Here is a 24575-nt window from a genome sequence, read left to right as displayed (position 1 = left end):
TAGCTAAGAGCAGATTCTTGCCTTGGCATCAAAGTTATGTGGAAGATGCCCTTTTTTTGCTTAGATTAAAGAAGCCAACTAAACTACAAATATTCTTGTATTTATTCTGCATACTTTTGTGTATCTTTCTGCTAAAGTGCTGATCAATCAGTCAACAAAATATGTCAAAAGAGACAAACGGGATCTCAAACTCCAGGTATCTCTTGTCTCCTTATTTCCTCCAATACAACCTATCACTTTATATTATTAGCCTACAAAATTTAATTTGTGAAAGATAGAACAAGCACCAAAACTACTGTAAAAATAGACTACATTTAGGAGAAAATCATCAGCAGCTGCACAAAGCTCAAATGGACGTACTGTGCATGCATGACTTTTGGGGCTTGTAAGGGCAGAATGCTCTACAATAATCACATTAACCGAAGTAATAAATGTGATCTGTTGTTCTTCATGGCCTATATGGTAATTTTTTTGTTAGTGACCACATGCAGTTTGTTGATTGAGTGGTCATGATGGACTGGCCAGAAATTCCCTTCCACATTGTCAGGAAAAGACCCATTGTGGCATGCTGCTCCATTTCTTCCAAAGGGTATAGAAGTGGTTTTGTTGGATTTCAGCTCTTATTTACCCTTCCTGGAAGGAAGACAAGATTTCTTCACTCAAAGGAAAATTATAAGCCTCCATGGTTTCATTCTTTACTTTTTTTTTTAATTATGAAAGTTGCTCTTGGTTTCAGACTACGACTGCTCTATGTACTTTTCCCTGTAGCTGGATTGCAGTAGATACGTATTGGTCTTCTTTTAGGAGAAAAAAATATGAAAACCAAATGCAAAAATTCTTGAAGCCTCCTATAACAGGGGTGGGCAATAAGACGGAGGCAGTTTGCCAGGATTAGCCCCTGCTGGGCCATCAATGCTTTATTTACCTCTGCCTATGCACATATGGCTGCTTGAAGCTCCCATTGGCTGTGGATCATTGTTCCTGGCTGATGGCCAGCAAATAGGTGCTGCGGGAAGCAGTGTCCCAGTCTGCGCCACATCCTGCAGCTGCCATTGGCCAGGAATGGCAGTCCATGGTGAATGGGAGCTTCAAGCAGCCATACCAGTGCTCCACAGGTAAATAAAGTGCTGGTGGCCACCCTGGACTAACCCTGGTGAACTGTGTTCAGCCTGCAGGCCGGATATTGCCCACCACTGTCCTATAACATATCAATACGAAATAAGGACCATCACAAGGCTGAATAAAAATTAAATTTTAATCTAATATGGTGGAGGGCTCTAAGCTGCTGTACGGAAATACAGCCATGTTCTTTTGAGTCAGCCTAGGCGTACCCTCTGCCTGCTGCACTGGGACTCGGGTCTGTCAGGTGGCCCGGGGCTGGAGGCTACGGGGAGGAGGGAGCAAAGTGGGTTTGGGCGTTGGCGAGTGCTTACTCACAAAAAATGGATGTAGAGGTAGGAAGGAATAGGGGAGATTTCTCCCCTAACTTGTGCTTATTCTGATGATGCCTACCCTAAATGCAGATGTAAGACTCACTCATGGGCTATTATTTTCCAGTACCCATGAATTCTTTTTATAATTGCACCTTCTGGCTAGCAGTTTTTCTTTCACAAAAGTGATTCCCTTCTCTTTCCCGTGTCCTTGGTAATTTTGTTTGTGGCCTGCTCTTGGTTATTTCCAGGATAAGAAGTCATTACTTGATGCTTAGTCTTACTTCATCACAGACATTTTTAAAAGTCGTGTGTCTTGAAGGCCACACCACGTGACTCCTGGGTATTTTTATCGAATAAGTCTATACTGTGTGCACGCTTGAAAAGCATCAATTCCATTTGGGAGGATAGGACTTAGGGTTTAAAAGGCTCTCTCTTACGGATTAGAAATGTTTTCACATTTCCTTGAATGTGGAAATCTGAGTTAATGATTTAGAAAATACATCTGCTGGGCACAATGCCACATTTTCTTCCCTTAGCAAGATAATAAAACACATCTTTACAAAGGAGATGAGAAGAAGCATGAGGCCAAAACGAGAAATCTCTACCTACTGGGTATTATTAATGAAGAAACTGAATCAGGCTGGTAAAAACATTTTCTGAATAAATTAGAATTTCATTATACTGTCTGGTATCACACTTTGAAGCATGTTGTTATAAATGAAAGTTTGAAAATTAAAAAACAACAGCAGCAGCAATATTATGTTTGTAAAATGATCTTCTGGGAGGGTTGGCCTCTGGAGCCACTGTACACACCTCACCCTGAAGATTATCTGCAAGAGGGAATACTGCTAAATCTTCATGAAAAATTGCACTAGTACTCCTTGAATTTGATGCTAATTCTACTGCTAAAGAACCAAAACATAAACAAAAAATATACTGGTCAAAATTTTGATATTTTATATCATATATAAGGGACAAGATCCTTCCTTAATCCTAGAAAGAAATCAAGAGAGAAGCAGAATTAACCCTTATGAGTATTTGCAGAGGGACTTTTGCAGGGCAAAAGAAGATGGAACATATCACAGAGCAAGCACTCTAGACTGCATCCCTTTTAAGGGTAGAAAAGGCTTTGTGTTACACTTCTTCATGGAAATTGGACTTGTTGGCATTTTTAAGAGGAGGTTCCCTTGGACTTGAATGTGCAAACCCTTTCTCTGCAACATTTCCTACTCCCAAAGCAGATGATAGCTGAACAGTTACCTTCACTAGAGTTCTGCTTCAAGTAGTAGTAAATTAATGCATCTGCACTCCTGCCTGAGAAGACAGCTGTGTGCAGTGATGTGTTTTAAGGGAGGAGAGAGCAGAGAAGCCAATACTACGCAGGAATGATTTTCCCTGCTCAGATTGTGGAGATTCACACTAAGGTTCATACTATTCAAGCCACTTATGACCCCAACAACTCCAAGGCTTACCACCCCCCTCTCCCTTATTACTGCCACACATGCCATCATCTCTGTCATGATTCAGTCTCCTAGACATGCCCACACTCATGCTTAGTCTCCAGTCATTTCTGTCTCTCTCTCACCCCCCCCAATTACATTCAAAATAAGTGCCAAAAAACCATCATTTCACTCACTCTCTCAGTCAACCTCCATCCCTCCACACCACTTACATTACTCCCATGCTCAACCACCTTTCAACACACACTCACACCAATCTCTTCAGGGAAGGGACCTTCTCAGATTATTCTCTGACAAGTGCCTGGTGCAGTCTTTTTGATACATAAATAATAAATAGTACTAACTTGCAAACTGAGCAACAGTAAAACATCCACTGAAATAGGTGATACATGTAAAGTACCAGCACGTCATTATATAGAGTCACTTCTCTGGCCATAACCACACTCAGAGCTGAGAAAACTGGACAATGCTGTGTCATATCTAATAGTATAAAAACAATCAAATGTCAGCCAATTTGACTGTACTATGATGAAATCCTGCAAGCCTTTGTTAGCTGCCATAGCTTGAAGGCATCTTACCCACAAGCACAGAGTCAACTGCCACCTTTACTTAAATTTGGGTGTAACAGTCTGAGATCAGTGGCTTTGGTGTGCCTGCTTTTTATAAATGCATGGGTCACAAAAGGGACAATAGGGTACATTCTGTTTTTAGTTAAGATTCCTGTGAAACTGGAGGAACTCCTCAGAATTATTTACAATTTATGCCATTGTAACTGGGTATGGAATCTGGCTTAATCTCATTAGCATCTTTCCCCTTGTAAAAGATGTACCAGTGATGGTGCCCCAAAGCTTAGTTAAAGAGTGAACTTCCAGGTAGTGCAGAACAATTCTCTCATCCCCATTTCTAGCAGCCCTTCTCTCTATGGGGAGGAGTGACCCAAGCCAGCAAGCCCTCTCCTTAGCCTAGAGATGGTGGCAGCATTAGATGAATGGCTGAGCACAAAAGATCTTAGCTTCTCAGGAGAATAAAGCAGCCGGACTATATAGTCGCACAGAGTGTAAAAACCAGTGAAACAAAAACACCGAATAACACAAATGAGATACACCGAGGATAACATGGATAAAGACAAATGGTTTCTGTGTGGTTACTGACTTACTATTGGATTGTTTTCATGAAATAAAATGAGAGTTGAACAAGCAGCAATATTCTCTGTGAACACAGGTAAGACAGATGGGGCTGGTAATGCAGACCTTGGCATTACATCTTTGATTCCCTGAAGAAAGTTGTCATCTTAAATAGCTTTAATTAGACTTCACATTTTATTCACAGACTGAAGTCACATAATGAAATTGTTTCAAGTCTTTACAAAGGCTAAGTACTGCACAGTCTTTCTATTTAAGACAAATTAAACCATAAACCCTTGTTTCTGTAAGGCTTCTCTAAAAGATGTGCTGTTAAGTGTACAAAAAAGAGTCTGAAGTAATAGGATTAAACTCTGTCATGCTAATTGTAAACAATTAACTTGAGATAATGTAATGATGAATAGAAAACGCTGATTAAGCTGTACTATCGGCTTAAATCAATGACTAATGTTTTGAACTGTGTCAGGATGAAATGAACTGAAACAGCTATTGGATACAAATAAAAAATGTTGTTTATGTTAAAGTATCCTTGTAAGAAGATACATATTGGTAAGGAGAATCCCAAACTCAAATGGTGCTGGGATATATCTATCATGGAGTTTAGAGCTCATTGAAAAAAGAGCAGTATTCAGCATATATATAAATGATAAATATTGATAAAAATGAAGAAATTTCACAGGGGACAGGAAGATATAGCATATTTGCAAAGTTACAGTTTGAGGAAGAGGAGAAACTTAGGTGGAGGAGAAGGATTGTTGGTATGGGAAACTATATGGGTTGGGACTAAGGATGGGCTGATGCAACTAGAAGAGTACAGGAAAGAAATTAATAGAGAGGTATTTCAAGGGGATGAGGCAAGAGAGAGAGAGAGGGGGAAAGCTTGGAGAAGAAAATAGAATATGAGAAGGGAATGGGAGTAGGATGTCTGAGCAGACAGGATAAGAGAACGGAACATGGAATGGAGAGAAGAGGAGATAGTGAAAAGGGAACAGAGAGCAGAAAAAATATGAAAAGAATTAGAGTTAGAAGTGGTATCTAGGAGTTAGTAGTGTGGGTTAGGTAAGGACGGAAATAAGCATCAAGGAAGAGGGAAGAGGCAGAGACACAGAAAATTATCTCTAGGAAAGAAATCCAGGACCAAAAAGCAAGGAAAGAAGCTTGAGTGAAAAGTGAGGGAAAGGGGTAAAAACAAACAATACAAAACAAAACAAAAACAAGTTGGTTGTTTTCAAATATTCTAAATGGGTCAACAGAAAGTCTCTAGACAAGGAAGGAATTGGAAGGGTAAAAAAGAAAAAAAGAGATAAAAACATTAAAAGGGTCTCATAGAGAGCCATAGATAATAACTGCACAATACCAGGAGCGAGACAATACATTCTGGTGACAGTGTCATATTGACACAACTCTGCAAAACAAATATTGAAGTAAAATGTGAGGACATCCCACTGATAATTTTGTGGCTCTCTGAAATTGATTTTATCCATAGAGCAGTTCTCTAGTGTTCCAAGATGAGTAATGATGTATAGTACAGCACTACGCTGTAAATTCATAGTGTTCCTCTTATCTATGAACCAAAATATTGCTCCAGACACTAACATTTTCAGTTTAATTTTCAAAACAAAGTATTTTTTCAGGAAAACAATTTTATTACTAGAATTTACATTACAAAACCAAGGACTCAGGTGGGGAACCATTTTTGGTTCGGGGGCCACTGATCCACAGAAAAATCAGTCAGGGATGCACACAACTTAAAACAAAAAAAAGACAAACCCTCGCTGACATGGCCTATAACTGAGAAGGAGAAAGACACTCTCCATATTCCCCTCGCACACCAGAACCTAGTGGGGTCCAGGCTAGTAGATTTTGTGTGCTCCAGTCCCGCAGTAGGCACAGGCTCCCCAATGCTGGGGAGAGAGCCCCGAGCCTGCGGGGGCAGATCCAGAGAAGTTGGGGGCTGCATCCAGCCCCCAGGCCTGAGGTTCTCCACCCCTGAACTAAGTCCTTCATATCTCTGTGCAAAACCCAAGCCCATGGACATTTTGCAAGGGCTCTCCAGAGGAACATGCAGGGATATGCATATGGGGGAATGGATGGATTCATCTCCCATTGGTCTTTGAGTCTCAGTAAGGCAACCGTGTCTGCTAGCATAGACACAGAGGTTCTCACCTTTTCTCTTCTGAGGCCCCCACCATCATGCTACAAAATCCTCTATGGCCCACCTGTGCTGCAATAAATGTGTTTCTGCATATAAAAGCCAGGGCAAGCACTAGGGCAGCCCTGGGAAAAATAGGGCTAGCGGGCCTGCCAAGTCACCATATCCAGCCTGTGAACGTAACAGGAAGCCTCAGGCAGACTCCCTGCCCCCTCCTCCCTGCATACTGCTCAGAAAAGCAGCTTCAGGGTCGTTTGTGTTTCATGGCTGTTGGAGGAGAGGGGAGAGATGCTTCATGCTCTGTCCCCACCCCAGCACAATCCCACTGGTTGGTTTCTGGCCAATCCCTTGGCTCGCCTGCTCTGTCATCCCTTGGCTCCTCCTCCACCCACCACTGCTTTGCTGCAGAGATATCCATTCAAATCTAGAGACAGATATTCTGCCTGCCCTCGCTGCATCCTCTTTATTCCCTTTATGCAATGGTTCTACGTGTCTCAGGCACGTAGCTTGCAGATGGGAAGGGACAGGAAATCACCCTAAACATTTGATTTTGTTTTATGAACAGAACATGATATAACTGTCATGTGATGGAGAGCACAAGTAATGAGACTGCAATAGTCCTTAACTCTTCAGTAAGTATTTATCAATATACATTTGTCAGAATACCTTCTATAGCTTTAGACTATGACATAAATAGTGAATGCCAATATAGTCAACATAAAACTATTAACAGATTCTTGCATTTTTTCTTTCCCAAGATTTTTCTTATATGCACAGATTTATTACAATACACAATCTCATTTTAAAGGTGCCTAACTGGCCAACAGATAAGTAATCAAGTAGATACAATATGACATATTATTTATACTTTTTTTTTCAATTGCTATTACTATGCAAGTCTAAACACAAATCACACATTTTTAGACTTAGATGCCTCCTAACAAGAACCGGGAGCCTTTTCTATGTGTGCATTTTTAAACTATTTTATTTCCCACTATTATAAACCCTCTTTTGGGCTACGTCTACATTGGCACGATTTTGCACAAGAACTCTTTTGTGGAAGAGTTCTTGTACAAAAACTCTTCCAGAAGAGAGCGTCTACACTGGCATGTGCCTTTGCACAAGACATATGCTTTTGCGCAAGAGCGTCCGTGCCAGTGTAGACGCTCTCTTGCGCAAGAAAGCTCTAATGGCCATTTTAAACATAGGGCTTTTGCACAAGAACAGTTGCACAAGAGGGCTTATTCCTGAGTGGGAGCATCATAGTTCTTGCACAAGAAGCTCTGATTTCATAGATTAGAACGTCAGTGTTCCTGCGCAAGAACTCGAGGCCAGTATAGACAGGCAGCAAGTTTTGGCGCAAAAGTGGCCACTTTTGTGCAAAATCGCACCAATGTTGACACAGTCTTGAAGTTTAAAATGAATTTTCTATTGATACTAATTTTGTCTGTGTTTAACAAATATTGGGCACATTTTTGTTCTCAAATCTACACAAATACATTGGTATTATCTGAAATTATTCTGCTCCCTTTTAGCTCTACAGAGCTTCACCCTCTGCTCTCCTTACATATCTCGCTCCCAGACACATCGAAAACCAGCACATTATCAGAGATGAAATTCAACTTGCACACCAGAGCAAAACTCTGCCAAATGGTGTTTTTCTTCAGACAGAAATTGAAACGAGCATTATCACCTTGGGTTTACCTCCCAATGTTTTACAAGTAGCAAATTCATGATGAGTCAACAAATGGATTTTAAAAGTAGCAAATTCATTATGAATCGACAAACAGATTTATTTGAAATGAAATGTTCTTCTCTTTTGTCTCTGAACTGTCTTCCCAGCCAACACCCAGGGAAAAATCATCTTCCTTGCTTTAGAACTAGTGACTTGTGACTTTATCATTTGCTCAAAAGTATTTTTAAACAATTCAGAAGAGCATATTTTAAAAATAAACTATTTACCGACCTTCCTTTAATGGAGTTATCATTGTTTTTGTACTAAACTACAACAAAGTAACAGCATGAGAATCTAACCATAATCAGAGACAACTCCAATTTTAGTAAACTTGTTGTTAGCTAGATATTTCTATAAAGCAATGTGAGGAAGTGTAACTGACACCACTGAAAAATTTAATCAATACCAGTTAAATGAGCTCCATAGGTGGAACAAATGTATGATGATTATTATATGCAAATTTTCAAGGCAATCATTTAAATTTTCTAATATACTTGCGAAACTGTCTGTATTAGCAAAGCGTACAATATGCAGCTGCAATAAATTAGGCAAAAAAGGTAAAGCTGAACCAGTGAAATTGTGATTTCCTTCAGTGAGCATTTACTGGGCTGCACATAGCAGACCAGAGAACTGAATACACCTATAAATAATGTCTCAGCTATATCCCACATCTGTGGGTTTTGAATAGTCAAAGGTAAGGTGCTCGCAAAGTAGATTAAAACACTGTACAATTTAACATACAGCATGTTAAGAATGAAGAAACTATGTCTTTGCATACAGGATACAAGTCTGAAAAGCCCTTTTTAATTTTGAAGTCAGTTCAATATATAAGATCTATCGAATCTTACCACAGGTATTTTTTAATTTTCATTTAAATGGTTCTACTTAAATATGTATTAATTAGTTATATCCCTGACATCTCTAATACATAGTGGCCAGCTGTGTAGAATAAAATGAAAATCTGCCTCCATTCTAAGCAGCAGCTTGGGTAGATAGTGAGAGGTGGCCAGTGGGAAAAAAAGTCCTCTGATAATCAGTGACGCCTGTTGTTTTAGCACTTGGCAAACTAGACAAACCCTGTAGAGCTCATCATCTTGGATGGCTAAGTTCAGCACAGGGCAGACCTCTGAATGATAATATCTTTGCAAAGCAGTCTGTCAAAGACAGCAACAATTAAAACTTTGTCATTTATACTTTCATCCACAGGCAATTACATTTTGAGTTTCCAGTAAAACCTGAAATTCAGTTATCATCTGTCAATGGCTTCTGAGAAAAAAACTGCTCAGTTTACAAGTAAAAATTTGGATTTTCTAACAGCCAGTTCTGCAGAATACCCCTGGGATGAGAAAGTCAAGCTGTGTTCTTTTGGGTGTAAGAACATAAGCATGGCCATACTGGATCAGATCAAAGGTCCATCTAGCCCAGTACCCTTTCTTCTGACAGTGGCCAATGCCAGATGCCTCAGAGGGAGTGAACAGAACAGGTATTCATCAAGTGATCCAAATATTCCCTGATACTCAGTCCCAGTTTCTGATACACACAGAGGCTAGGGATACCATTCCAGCCCAGTCTGGCTAATAGCTATTGATGGAACTATCCTCCATGTATTTATCTAGCTCTTTTTTGAACCCTGTTGAAATCCTGGACTTCACAACATCAGCCTTGCAAGGAGTTCCACAGGTTGACTGTGCACTGCATGAAAAAGTACTTCATTTTGTTTGTTTAAAACTTGCTACCTATTAATTTTATTTGGTGACACATAGTTCTTGTGTTATGGGAACAAGTAAATAACTTTTCCTTATTTACTTTCTCCATACCAGTCATGATTTTATAGTCCTCTGTCATATCCTCCCATAAGTCTCCTCTTTTCTAAATTGAAAAGTCCCAGTGTTATTAATCTCTCCTCACATGGCAGCCGTTCCTACCCCTAATAATTTTTGTTGCCCTTTTTTGGACTTTTTCCAATGCCAGATATCTTTTTTGAAATGAGGCAGCCACATCTGTGAGTGTACCATGGATTTATAAAGAGGTAATAAGATAGTCTCTGTCTTATTATCTATATATTTGAAAATGATTCCTAACATTCTGTTTGCTTTTTTTGACTGCTGCACATTGAGTGGATGTTTTCAGAGAACTATCCAGAATGACTCCAAGATCTCTCCTGAGAGGTAACAGCTAAATTAGTCCCCATCATTTTATACGTTTAATTGGGATTATGTTTTTCAATTACTCTGCATTTATCAACATTAAAATTCATCTGCCATTTTGTTGCCCAGTCACTTAGTTTGTGTGTTATCAGCAGCACTGAAGATTTGGCAAATGAAAATAAGTTATCCATTATGCTGATTATGCGAGAGCCAGGCAAGAAACCATCACACACTCCCTAACGGTCGTGCTGATAGGAGTAGAAAAGTAGTGACAATTTCTGTCAAAAATAAGTAGATAAGACTTGGCATACACACAAGGAGCAGATGGGTTGAGCAAGAAGTCTCCCTCTTACTACATATGACCTTGTCTAGCTTTTAATGCTTCATGTTATTTAATTACTGCAAATGAACTCTGAAAAAGGATGGATTATTACAGTAATTCATAGCTATTATTTGACAAGAGGAGGTAAAATTATGACATTGGCATTTAATATTTAATTAGCTTAATTTGTTAAAGATCTTCTTACCTTCTATTGCTGAAAGTAGAACACGAGAATGGTCATATGCAATTACATTCGCATATCTATTCTTTGGTTTGTTTACTTCCAGGTTAGAATGCTCCCACGTGAACTGCTGGCCAGGGTCAATTGACTTTAAAAAAATGAAAAATTATTAGCTTAAATCACAAAAGATAACATGAATAGTACTGATAGCAAACACCACACTCCCAATTTTACTAGATTATTCATATAGCACAGCATGTAAAAAAGTATTTCGCTACAGGTTAAAAAAAACCTTGCACTCCAATATACCGATACCTATGGACAGCTACATTTAGGCATCTTCCTTTTACAGCTTCTCATTTGTTCTTAGATGAAAGGGAAAACCAGGAGAAGCTCTTTTTCTACATGGGAAGGCAGGATAGCGTGTTAAATAATATGGACACATAAATCTGGAAGTTCTAGTGCTTAGCTAGGGATAGCTAATCATACTTTCTTAGATTTTAGCCATTGTTTGAATGGCAAACCATAGAAATACCTTTCATTCATTAGTTTTCAAATCACATAGGGATTAATAAAAGATTCTGTTATGTTTCAGATCCACCTGGATTTTGCAAACATTTTTGCATATATACTAGATTCTGCATTAGAAAGAAATGGAATTTTAAAATTATTCAACATTGTGTCATGGTAGTAGTGCCCAAAGGCAGCAGAGACTGGGAACCCTTGTTCATTAGGTCCTCTATAATACATATCTTGGGGACAGGAGGAGAATAAAGAAGTAGAAACAGTTTCTTAGTCTCAAAATATCTTACAAGCTTGTAGATAGTTATACAGCCTGCCTGAAGATAAGAAAAATGTCAAACTGATTCTCACTGTCAGACTTTTTTAAGTAGGAAAAACTCTGGAAAGATAAGCCGGGAACACTGGCGTAAGTCAATACTATTAAAAGTACTGTAATTCTCCATTGGTTATGTAGGCATCATTCATATATCTACATTCAAGACACACACTTTACTAAGTTAAATTTATCATCGCAGACTGTAGTTAACCTTAGAAATATTGATGCCATCTATATATTTTATTGTGAAAAAGCTAAAGTTCAGCTCAACAGTAAAACACAAAGGTGCATGGAAACTGCTATAAAAACTTATTAGCTGCCCTGAAGAGCTAGTGAACAAGTTACAATGGTCATCAGCCTAGGGCAGATCCTTCAATTCTCTTTGTTGTAAAACCCAGCCTGTTTACTGACACTAACTTCTCTCCTAGTAATGAAGAGCAAGAATTGTAAAGGCATATGGTCATCAAAAATAGATGTCTACTGTGAATTGGGAGTAAGGGATTTCTGAAAATCCCATTAGGCGCTATCTGCATTTTTAGGCACCAGAATAGCTTTAAAAATCTGGCCCTAACTCCTTTTTCTACAGTTCTGAGAGGAATAATGCTGGAATTTTGATTAAGAATCTAGAAGTCAATGAAACCATTAAGGTTACTATCATTTATTCTTCTCAATCAGATATAGAAAGAAAATTTGATATGGTTACAACAAAAGAGCCAAAAGATAGTGCAGTATGTCAAAGAAATATAGGGGCAATAGCTGCATGTTAAGATTTAACAATGAATTAGGATTTAATATGTAAAACCAATTAATGCTGAGCTAAGTAACTACTATGATCCAGAAATTACAGATTTCATAGAGAAGGGTCCAAACTCATGACAATTTCTAGCTTCAAAAGTTTAATTTTTTCAGAGTATAAAATATTCTAAGGAACCACTGATCCTGCAGATGTTCAGCACCTTCTTCAGAAATCATTACTCCTCTCTATCCCTTATTAAATTGTTTGCCTGAGGCTACAGTTCTACTAGAGATGTGTCAAACTGCCCAAATTAAATTAGAGTAATTAGATTGAATCTACCAGTTCAGTGATACAGTAGTGTTAATCCTCTCTCAGCTAATGCTTTTTACATCTGGCTACTTCATTTATAACATGACACTCCATCTACAGTGACATGGGAGGCGGGGAGAATTCTCTTGATTCCTCTTCACAAACTGTAGCCTGTTGCTTCACACTGCATCCTGCCATGTTAGGTTACAATGCAGCACAGTGAAAGCTGAGGTTAAAAGATGAGAATACCTCCACCATGCTTGATCAATCCCAAACTTATACCGATTATTAATAGATCAAGTATCAATTAAAGAGAAGCAGTGCCTTGTCTTATCTGAATGGCCTTTGATTTTGTACTTGCCCATTTGTATTTATAATTCAGTCAGATTAAATCCTTGGCTGTAACTAGAATAAATCTGTCAGAATCAAAACAGAATTTTTAGGAAATAAACTTGTCTGGGGAGATTAAAAACTTAAGAACGGCCATACTGGGTCAGACCAAAAATCCATCCAGTCCAGTATCCTGTCCATGTCCTGTCCATGCCAGGTCCCTCAGAGGGAATGAACAGAACAGATAATCATCAAGTGATCCGTTGCCGAGTTCTAGCCCTGACAGAGGCAAGGGGCACTATCCCTGCCGATCGTGGTTAATCTCCATTGATGGACCTATCGTCTATGAATTTATCTAGTTGTTTTTGAACCTTGTTAAAGTCTTGTTCTTCACAATATCCCCTGGCAGGAAATTTCACAGGTTGTGGGAGAAAATACTTTTTTTTGTTTGTTTTAAACCTGCTGCCTATTCATTTCATTTGGTGATCCCTATTACTTGTATTATTAGAAGGAATAAATAACTTTTCCTTATTTAAAAGAAAATGAGAAAAATAAAATTATATAATATTAAAAATGCCAGTGTTAACTCAAACCTATATAATTCATTATATTTCCAATCTGGATGAACAAAAGGTCAGAAAATCCCTGTGTCATTTACTACCAAATAATAGATTACTTATTGCTGCCAACCTGAATACACTTAGCACAGAAACAAACACTTAGTATAAAGGAATCCCTTATCCACTGGAAATCCAATTCTTCAAGAGAAATTCCACTCCTCAACCATCAATACCCACTCCTCTTTTTGATTGGTATGAAATATAGGGATGCCAGTGTGCAGAAGAATACAGAATTAACCGACAAGCCTAGGCTAATTGGTTAATCTTGCAGACTACGCGCATCACTCCCCTTGCTGCCTCGGTATCAGAGGCAGAGGGATTGGGGTGGAGTGGAAGCTGGTGCCCACGAGGAGCTGGCTTAAAAGCTGGCTCCCCATGAGCACTGAATTCACCTGCCCCCCAGCCCTGCGCTGCTGCGTTTGATAGAGAGACAGCATTGCAGAGGGTGAAGGGGGCAGGCTGGAGCCAATATGCTTAGGGAGCCGGCTTTCAAGCCAGCTCCCCGCATGTATCAGCTCCTGTGGACCCGCGTGTCCCCCTGCTGCCTCCTACAGAGGCAGTGGGCAGGGGAGAGCAGGCAGGAGCCAGTGCTGGGGAAGCCCACTGAAAAGCCAGTTTCCCCCAGCACCAGTTCCCTGGTATCACCTCTCCCTCCCCCCCGCGCTGTGCTGGGACAGGGGGAGCAGAGGAAGCTGCTGCAAAGCAGCCTTTGTCTGTGGTGTGCCTGAGCTCCCTGCAAACAGAGGTTGCTCTGTGGCAGCAGCCTCTGTCCACAGGGGATACAAGCTCCATGCAGACAGAGGCTGCTGCGCATCCTACAGAGGCGCCTCTGTCCGCAGGGAACTCGGGCTCCTCATATAGAGGTTCTGTTGCTGTCGTGTGTTACCGCCTCAGTATCAGAGGCAGCAACATGGGGTAGCAGGCAGCCAGTCTGCATGGGGAGCTGATTTTTAAATTGGTTCCTCTCGTGTACCAGCTCCAGCTGTCATACGCCTGATACAATTTCATCTCGTTACATGACTATTGAAATACACAATACCTAACATCCCTAATGAAACACATCTGAACTGGATTCTAAGAAATGTTTTCTGTCTTCTCTCATGGCACTACCCAGCACAGATATTATATGATATAGTACTAGAGAGATGATTAACAATTACACGGGCTTCTTGGCATTATTATGCTCTTACATTTTGTGGGCAACTTTCCCCTATATGGTTTGTGAACTAACTACAATCCCTACAGGGAATAATCTTTAAGAGGCAGCTCCTGGCAGTAAAAAAGAAAGTACCCATGAGTGGTACAAAGTATTTCAAACACACAGGGGATTCTCTCCATTCCATCAACCAGGGTGGCAAGATAGCTAGGGAATTACAAACAAAACAAATAAACTGTGTCCTTCAAATATACCCCCCAGACATGATTATAAAGGGGAGCATCGATTTTTTTTCCTGCCTATTGGATAGAAAAGGCAAAAATGTTTAGTGACCTATGTGCTGTGGTTCATGGGAACAAGAAAGGTCTATTTTAGGAGTTTTCAAACCACTTGTTGGCACTGCAACTTGATGGTATGGAAAATAATGTGGGTCGTTTACCAAGCTTACTGCTTTGCTGACTATCCTGAAGCTTAATGTCAGCATCTCTCTATGGCTTTGCCTTGAGATACTTTAGATACATTCCATCCAGTGGAGGCTTTTCAACCTCAAGCCCAACATAGAGCTGATTAATTCACCAGTTACTCATCATATAGGTCTGACAGCGACAGAGTTTGATTTTGCTCTCCTGGAGCACAAGGTGGCTATACAACCACCTATATTTTGAACACAGGAAGTAGGTTGATATAAACTTCTATTTCAGAAACTAAAAGCTTTTGGTTATTTTGTCCAGATAATTGTGGCAATAGAAAAGGATTTAAAAAGAACATATTTTACAAACACACTTCTAACTTCTTAAAAAGTTGGCTACTAGCCACATTTGTTTTCACAGAACCCTGGTTTACTAGAGCTAACTAAATTCTGAATAAATTCAAATGTTTTCCTAAACTGAAAATATTTTTATTTAGTTTGGAGAGTTTGAGAGAGGGACACAAATGCAGTCATTTGAAAATGCAAATGAAACTAGGATATTTAAATCCTGGCTTCATTTGCAATTTTGAATGTCTGCATTTGTATCCCTCTCTTGAAAGAGGGTGCAAGTGTAGACATACCCATAATGACAAGACACAATGTATTTCCTCAGTTAGTTAGGTAGCTCAAGTAATTAGCTTACTACTCACATGCCAACATCTGCTCAGCTGTACTGTTTGGAGCACTGGGAGCCAAAATTTAGATTCCACACCCATTTGAATGGTGCATATCCCTACCTGACTGGACATGCGATCCTGGAAGGTTATGCAAGAATCTGGGTTGGATTACCTTACTCTCCCTTTCTCGTATATGTGGTCACAATTGCTGGACTATGAGCTGTCTCTTAATAACCCAACCAAACCGATTTGAAAGGTCCTGATCTCTGGATGAATTAGGTTTGTGTCCAAAGATTATTTTAATTTTCCCTTTTCTATTGACTGGATCCAGATGATAACTCTGTGATTGGTACCCCATTGGTAGACTGCTCTTTGTTGTGCAAATGATCACACAGAGTTGAAACTGCAGTAGGAGATCTGACCAGAGTATATCAGCTACACACGCTCCCTTTCCTCTGGCCATGCTCAGTTATCCTTGTTATGATGACAGCAGGGATGAGAGATGAGATCACAACCCCTTACCAACTCTACATTACCAGGGAATCATCTTTATACTAGGATCGATCTTCCCTGGGTTGGGTGCAACAGCCTTATGGCTAGTTTATGGTGGCAATGCAATGTACACTGTTGGTTTGTTTTTTACAGAAATGTTTTTATTTAAGAAATTTTGTAAATAAAATCAACCTGATCTCTATGGGTTAATTCCTTGGACTATTATTTTTGTTTTGTGAGTCTAAAGAATACCTGAACTTCATATTTAGTAATCAAATGGAAGATATCATTGAAGCACTATACAGAAACAATCTTCAAAAGCATACAATGACAGTATAGCATTGTCCTGACAAAAGGAAAGAGGTTTGGAGCATCAATATTTTGCTAAGTTGACATTAGGAATCTTAACACACTGTACATAATAATCAGTCCTGGAATCTGATTCTCCCTTGCCCTACAACTCGCATAGTGATTTACACCAATGCAAAGAGAGAGTAATATTTTGGTTTTACAGCACTTCACTTTCTCTTTGTATTAGTCTGGTTTACTACTGGTGCAGGGCAAAGGCTAATCAGGCCCTGGGGTCTCAACAGTACATCTGTCCAACAAGAGATTTTCCATCCCACAGAGAGTATTCTATGAATATTAATAAGTTTCTGTAAAATACCAACACTCCTTTCCTGCAGGTCACATGGCATTTTAAGATTCCAAAACTGTACCCTTTCCACTAAATCACATATAAGAATGTGGTGAGTTAGGAATGGAGGTCGGCTTTCACTTATTTCCACTAGTCACTGTCAATTTGCCTGTAGCATTATTATAATGCTAGCATACAAAGAGAGTGGAGAAGGAATCCCCTTTGCAGATTGTCTTTAGAGGAAGATGTCTGACAAGTATCAGAGTCTCTCTAAATTGCTACTTATTATTACTCTTTCTATTTCAATAGCACCTAAAGAACTTAATTAGGATAGGGACTACATGCTATAGAAACAAATACAAGGACACAGTTCCTGTCACAAAGAGCTCACATTCTCAGTGGCAGTGGGCGAGGTCTTCGTAGAATACACACTAAACAGGTTCTAGTTTAAAATTTGTACCCTTCCTGTACCATTGGCTGTATTCTGTAGCTCTAGAATGTGAAGTCAGTAACAAAGACATGAGGCAGGACTACACCATAACCAGTTCATCCAAACTTCTCCTCAAACTATTTTGGTTCCAGGGCTTCTCCGTCCCTCTTGATTCCTCAAGCTCCAATTTAGGAAAGTACAAAAAAGCTTGCTAAATTTAAAATAACACTTGAATCCCATTTCTCAAGCTTAAAATTAAGCAAGTACTGAAGTACTTTCCTGAACAGGATTCTTTTCATGAATCAGACTTTAACTTCAGAGATCGATTCCTTCTTTTTTCTTCCTGAGTCACTTCTAGTATGATCCACTTTGGCTACAAGGGAGAGTTAATAGAATAGCTCATAGCTTTCATGCAGGAACCTTAAACGAGTCAATTATAACATCTACATATTAGCAGATACAGTTTCAAGTGAATGGTTCTTATGGAATGACCTATAATTAAAATTTAACCAATTTTCTTCTAAGTTTGTAGACAGAATTTTCTTTAACTTCAGAATAAATCCTGTAAAAGTCAAGCCAAAACTATTTTCATAGCCAACATTTTAAGAGGCTAAAAACAAAGCTCCAGATGCACACTGGCAGGTCAAACTGTGGTGCTAAGAACAATAACAAAGACTGATAGATGGATGCAATAGTAACATAGTATCCAGCTGAATTCTAGTGAGTCTCTATGGCAGATTCTTCTAGAATATAACAAGATTACTTTCTGTCATTTAGAGATGATATTAGGTAGGTGAGTAAATTTTCTGTGTTTTACCTCAGAACAAAAAGATATATTATTCAATGAGTGGAGAAAGTGTGATATATACCTCAACATGAAATGATCCAGGACTTTATGGATCAACCTGGACAAAACCCAAAAGAAACCATAGGATTAACTAGCTTAGTGTCCTTCAACACTTTGATTTCAGACAGAAAGGCAGAATAATTGTAAGGGTTTTTTTCTGTTTTGAATTGACCTGTCAGTGATTTGCCTCTCCTACTGAGCCACTTTTGTGAGACAAATTATGAAGAAGACCTTAAATTAAAGTTTTAGTGAGGAGTGAGAGGCGGAAGAGGTTAAATGTATACCCTTCCCCCTTTCTGTTAAGCTTAGTGAGGAACTTTTGAGGAAAAATTTACAAGGTTTTAATTTCCCTCAGAGCACAAAGAGTTTTATTTTCTGGCATATATTTTATTAGCTCCCTATTTTATTTATGACCTGCAAGTGATAGGCTGACACCGCACTAGTTTTGTTTATTTTTAGGGGCTCCACATTCCTCAGTAATTAATAAAGTGTTCCACAGTCTGGGCTTGGTCTTCCACAGCCCACACCATTCTTTTTTTACATCAACAGCTGCAGAGAGAAATTCTTCTGCATGTCAATAACTCAAGTCACAAATCTGCTCCTAAGGATCCTGGTTTAGTATTATCTCAGCTCCCCTCAACAGTATATTTCATCTCCTGGGAGAAGGTGATCAATTAAATTTTGGTTCAGTCGGTTCTCATATCAGCTGACGAGGGATCAATTTACACATTTTGACTTAGAAAAGGGCTATCGATTGGCATAAATGTTGTTATCGTGCAGCCAAGTTTTGTACTTTTGTTTTTGAAGAAATTAAGGTGCTTGATGCATCATGTTTTGCCATTTATATCTCCTGATTTTCCACATTAAAAAATAATAAAATTTTGTATCTTATTTGACGGCAAAAACATCTAATATAAAAATAAAACTCGACCAAGTGATTTTCAGCTCAGAGTTCTAATGCCAAGATAACCATTGTTAGTGCAATAAAAAGAAACAGTTTACAGATATGTCTCAGAATGTGGGTTCTGAACTTTAAATACATTTAATTAATTGGTCAAATGAGGAGTAGGAGATGGCCACTTTATTTGTGTAGCTCCATGTATTTAGTCTTTTGTATGGCTCAGATGGAAATAAAAGCTTGCAATCCAGCACTTTCCTGGCTCAGAATGAGAAAATGATGTACTGTATTGGCTCTATTTATTTAATTGAAAGAGACACTCTGTCTGATAATCTTCTTGGCTGTACCTATGGTGAAAAAAATACATCGGCAATTACTTCGAAATTTACTTCAAAAAAGATGTTCCTTATATTTTTTTATACTTGACAAGTAAACTAGAAACCAGCAGACTAAACTGACAAATATTACTACTATTTAGACTTAATTACAGGATTTCTCCCTCATTCGGCACTTTCCTCCCATCTCATTGGAGGTTCTCCTTCTCTCTCTCTGGACACACTTTTGGAGACTTGATTGCATGGAGGGGATGTGGATATGAATATAGATGGATTCTTTACTTGTCCATTGTGAAAAAAGTTTAGCATTTTATTATGCCTATTTGATAATGGGAGTTTATAAATTATTAAATACCACTCTATGTACAAAGCTTATCTTCAACTGTTCAATTCCTTCCTCCCCCTCTATCACTCCCCAATGCTTAAGTGATCTAAAGCTGCTTAACAATATGAAAAAAATCAAACAACAGATGTCTTTGTCGGCCATTCACCAGTTGTATAGCAGGATGTGTTCATCACTGCAGCATATTATACTCCCTGTGCACTTCTTTATGATGTAGGGCCAGATGGCTTAATACATTGATTAATATTTAGCTCTGCATATGGATATAGTTAACACATTTTCTGTCAAATCCAGGTAAACAGACCTTAACTGTAATCTTTACTTTTTTCTTCCCCTTTCTTTCCCCTGAGGTGCCCTACCCGCCCCCAGAAAGAATTGTTTTGTAGACAGAAAGCTCATCTACATTTCTTGGGACTGAACAGCCATGCAGGAACAAAGGGTAGAGTGATATTGGCAGACATCTCAGAAGTGTGAAAGACCAATAACTCATGAATAACAAGTCGGCACTAACAGTTTTAATGAGTGCTGTAATGGTTTAATGGATGGCACTTTAATAGGATTTCTAGTAGATTCATTTGGAAAGCTTGTCTTCAATAAAGCTGTCATTAACAAAGGACTGGATATCTTCACAGCAAAGCTGTGTAGTACAGAGGCTTTGTATACATGAAATAACGATCTCTCTAATACTGTTATTACCATCCCATGCTTTGACTAATCTTTTAGCTATTGTGTTACAAAATGGTTGCATGCTGGAAATAGGTCTGCTCTCATACCATGATGAACCATCCACTAAACAAGCTGGCCACTGGAGCCTCGTATAATGGAAAGTGGCTGTGGAATAATTTTAAATTGGGAAAACACATGCTCCTTGTGAGGGGGCAAATCCTGCTCCCCCTCACCCTGCTGAGCGAGAGCTCTCCTGACTGCACACTGTGGTGCAGTTCTACTGAGCAGGGGAGTAGTGACAGGATGCCAAACCTCCTGTAGGAGGTTCACACACTGCAGGGTGCCCTGGAGCTATGCTCATCAGGAAAGGGGCAAGAGTGAGGGAATTTGTGACCCTTCGGAGCCAATATGATTGGGGCATCCAGGGGCTGTAGGGGCTTCATGGCTGTAGAGAGAGAAAACATCCTTGGATCCTGCAGAATTTCCTAGCACAATGCCTGGGTGCTGTATATTGGGACAACATAAAATCATCAAAGGCACAAAGAGTTAGAGAGAAACTAATGATGAAAGAAAAAATTATGGAAAGAATGGTGAAAACCAGAATTCTCAGTACATGGCAAGACAAATAGACTATGCAAATTTAGAGAAATTAGTCACCTGCCCATAAAAAAGAACAATTTGACCCTCTTTTACCAATGTCAGTGTCTGAAATAAGAAATTAATATAATATCATCTGAATGTATAATAAGATGTATAATAAGATATAATATATTATGCAGGAAACTTACTAATAGAATGAGATTTACATACTGCATTAGCAAAACATGAATGCTAAATGCACGAACATTAATACCTTATCATGGCAACTTGCCAATGGAATTAACTTTTCCTAACACAGTAGGGGCTTGCACATTACATTGTAAAGGTTGCTATTATTGAGAGACATGGGTGCAGGGCTGAACCCAAAATGTACATCTGGACTCTGAACACTCACATTAATGATTTCTTATTGAATGTTGTTAAGCATTACACCATAGCTCTTAGCTAAACATTGTCAAGATACAATACCATAGATGGTGGCTTTCAATTACAATCAACTCAGGGAATTTGAGAGCAGAAAATTATACTCTTTTTCAAGTGGCAGCCAGACACATTGCCCTTCCCCATCCACCAATCTACACTACCAAAAAAAAAAGTGATTTCTTAACCTGGGTTAGTTAATCTGAGGCTGTGTCCAGACTCAGGGTTTTTTTCGGGAAAAGTAGCCTTTTTCTGAAAAAACTTCACCTGCGTCTAGACTGCAGCCGCGTTCTTTCGAAATTAAATCGAAAGAACGCGGCTTTTCTTTCGACGGCGGTAAACCTCATTTCACGAGGAAGAACGCCTTCTTTCGAAAGTGCTTCTTTCGAAAGAAGGCGTTCTTGAATGTAAATAGGGCTTCTTTGAAAGAGAGCATCCAGACTCACTGGGTGCTTTCTTTCGAAAAAGCGGCTTGCTCTTTCGAAAGTTCCGCGTGCAGTCTAGACGCTCTCTTTCGAAAGAGGCTCTTTCGAAAGTATCTTTCGAAAGAGCCTCTTTTGAAAGAGGCTTGCAGTCTAGACATAGCCCGAGTAGCATATCAGTGCAACTCAGGTTTTAACAGCAACTCAGTTTTTAACTCGAACAGCAGTTCAAATTAATGCCAGTTCGGGAGCCTGGGGTTAACTCCCTCCTCTTGGCACAGAGCGTTGTCACCAGACGTGCTACAGCACTGTAGCTAAAGACTCATATGAGTCTTTAAAGGGAAGCTTGTGCCTCACAGAAAAACACTGTTTTTTAAAAGCAATCCTACAATGAGTGTGTGTATATATATATATACATATATATCTTTTCTGTACTTCTCTTCCCTTAGCCTTAAGAGTTCATGTGTTTATTCCTGACAAAAAATTGTAATCCTCTGTTTGTGATATCATAATTGCTGTGGCAATGCTTATAGGTTAAAATCAGAGGACTATGTACCACTTTGGATAGGAAATAAATAGCAAGAGCAGATGAATGCTTCTAGTTTCATGAAAATATGTCAAATGATAAAATAAAGGGAAAACATACTGATTACCTATGTTATAGAGGTATATGGTATAAGTTTAACCAAAAATTGCAAGATTTTTCATTTCATGTGAAACACTAGCTCCTCTTTAAAATTTCACTATGCCTTTTAAGGATTTGCAAAGCCCGCTTCTTTAAAAAAAAATTAACGAGGACTAATGAGTAAAGAAGTCTTTCCTGATACACTATGGTTTACAAAACAAAATTTCATCTGAAGAAAAATAAAATGTTCACGAATGAAACAGAAATATATCATTAAAAAAGTATACATTTTATAATACCAACAGTCACTTCTGACTTTCTCAGTAGATTCTCCAACACACACTACAAATAAATCTTTAAATATTTTTATGAAATCATCAGATTTACCTCCAGTCGACAGCATAATCCCTCTGTGAATTACTTTTCTTGCTGTAAGAAGAAATGAGCTATTTCTCGCCTTCTCCTAGCTAACTACTCATCCAGTAGCAGTGTGTTTATAGTTGAACACCAATACAAAACACACAATAATATTTGCACAAGTAATTTACCTACTTAAGCAGGTAAAACTGAAGTTCCCTGACAAAATGGTAAAGAATGCCAGTCAAAACACTAGCATCCTAATGTTAGGACAGCTGTCTTGTACCATTAATGTTTTTAATTAGATATGGAAAATCAAGGACTTCTAATATAAGAACATTGATCACACAGAAGGAAACAGGTAATATACCAATAATTTCCAGTTCAAATTCTTGTTTCCCCCCCCCCCCCCATCCTACCTATCCTAGTGGCTCAGATATTGCTTAAGTAGAAACGACTACCAAGAAACCTTTGTGAATGTCATAGCACATGTGCTTTTAATAAAGAAGGCAGACAACTGTTCACTGTTCACTGACTTCACTAATTGTTTTTCAATAACTAGAGCACATCTTACAATGTAATGTTACAGAAAACCAATATATGGTATTTTCAATATTATAGTAAATAAGAGAAATACTATGAAGATAAAACAAATATGTGACATTTTGCCAAGAAAAATGATTTTTTGAATAGTGGTTCGTTTCAACTGTATTTTTAAGGAGATTAAATGTAAATGTTTCATTGCTAAGGGTTTATTCAGCTGCTGATTTTTCTTAGTCTCACATCAATAGCAGATTTGTATATGTTTTTGCAATATATTGTAGGTTAAGAGTATAGTGGTTAGCTTTCTGTCACTTAAAAAAAGTTAAAAATAAATGTACTTAAATAAATAAATGATCCTTTCAGCACAAATCTGTTCCACTGATATTGATAAACTATGGTAAGATGTCTGACATTATGGCAGTCTGGCACCGAGCCATAATGTGACTTCATCCAATACTTAGTGGTAAAACAAAGGGCTGACTGTAATCTGTACCACTAAGCCCAATGAGAAGAAACATTAAAATGATGTACAATCCCTCTGCCAGTGAGACATACAGAGGGGCAGAGATATGGCACCTATTGTTATCAGGATACCTTATACAGCAGGTTCTCACCCCGAACAAAGATATGAACCTGCACAATATTTTCTACCTGGATTCACTTTCTTAACACACTAAGCCCTAGTCTACACTAGGAAGTCATTTCAAAATAACTGCCACCCCCTTCATTTAGAAATAATAAGCAGTGCATCCACACTACCAACCATGTTATTTCAAAATAACAGGTTGGTTATTTCAAAATCTGTACTACTGTTTTTCTGGGGGAATGAGCTTATTTCAAAATAGTTATTTTGGGAGTTATTATTTCAAAATAAGTAGACATGCCCTAAGGATATAACTGCCAGACACCTGGTTAAATTACAGACTAAAGACCTCAGATTGAAACTATTCAAACTGAAAATGAAAACCTGTTCAGTGTTACATTTTGTGTGCTACCTGATAGCAGAAAATAGAAGTTGAATCTCTCTAGTCTGGCACTTTCTGGACTGGCAACATCTGTGGTCCTGCATGATTTTAGTTAGCCGGATGTCCACTTATCATGGCTGTGGCCAAGTTTCCCGTTGTCCCATAAAGGTTCTTTACAGCCACCAGTCCTGCTCTCAGTGTTCTGTGCTATTATTTAGCTCTATTTTACCCCTGAATGTCTTCTAAGAGCCCAGTAAGCAGGGGAAGCATTGCTAATGCTGCTAGACAATATTGACCTCCTGTGGTTCAGCAAATACTCTGATTCGGCACCAGTCAAGTCCTAGGGGC

General features: G+C 38.8%; 1 protein-coding gene across 17 annotated transcripts in view; it reads right to left on the bottom strand.

The window, feature by feature from the left end:
* PTPRD (protein tyrosine phosphatase receptor type D) overlaps positions 1–24575 on the bottom strand; it is a 1779541-nt gene that overhangs the window by 63067 nt on the left and 1691899 nt on the right. For all 17 annotated transcript variants that reach the window (XM_075931585.1, XM_075931599.1, XM_075931586.1 and 14 more), the window contains one exon: positions 10597–10720. In XM_075931585.1, coding sequence (XP_075787700.1) covers positions 10597–10720 — 124 coding nt within the window. The remainder of the gene's footprint in view (positions 1–10596; positions 10721–24575) is intronic.

Source organism: Pelodiscus sinensis, chromosome 6 (genome assembly GCF_049634645.1).
Source record: "Pelodiscus sinensis isolate JC-2024 chromosome 6, ASM4963464v1, whole genome shotgun sequence".
Lineage (NCBI taxonomy): Eukaryota > Metazoa > Chordata > Testudines > Trionychidae > Pelodiscus > Pelodiscus sinensis.
This window is presented reverse-complemented; position numbering and strand designations above follow the sequence as displayed.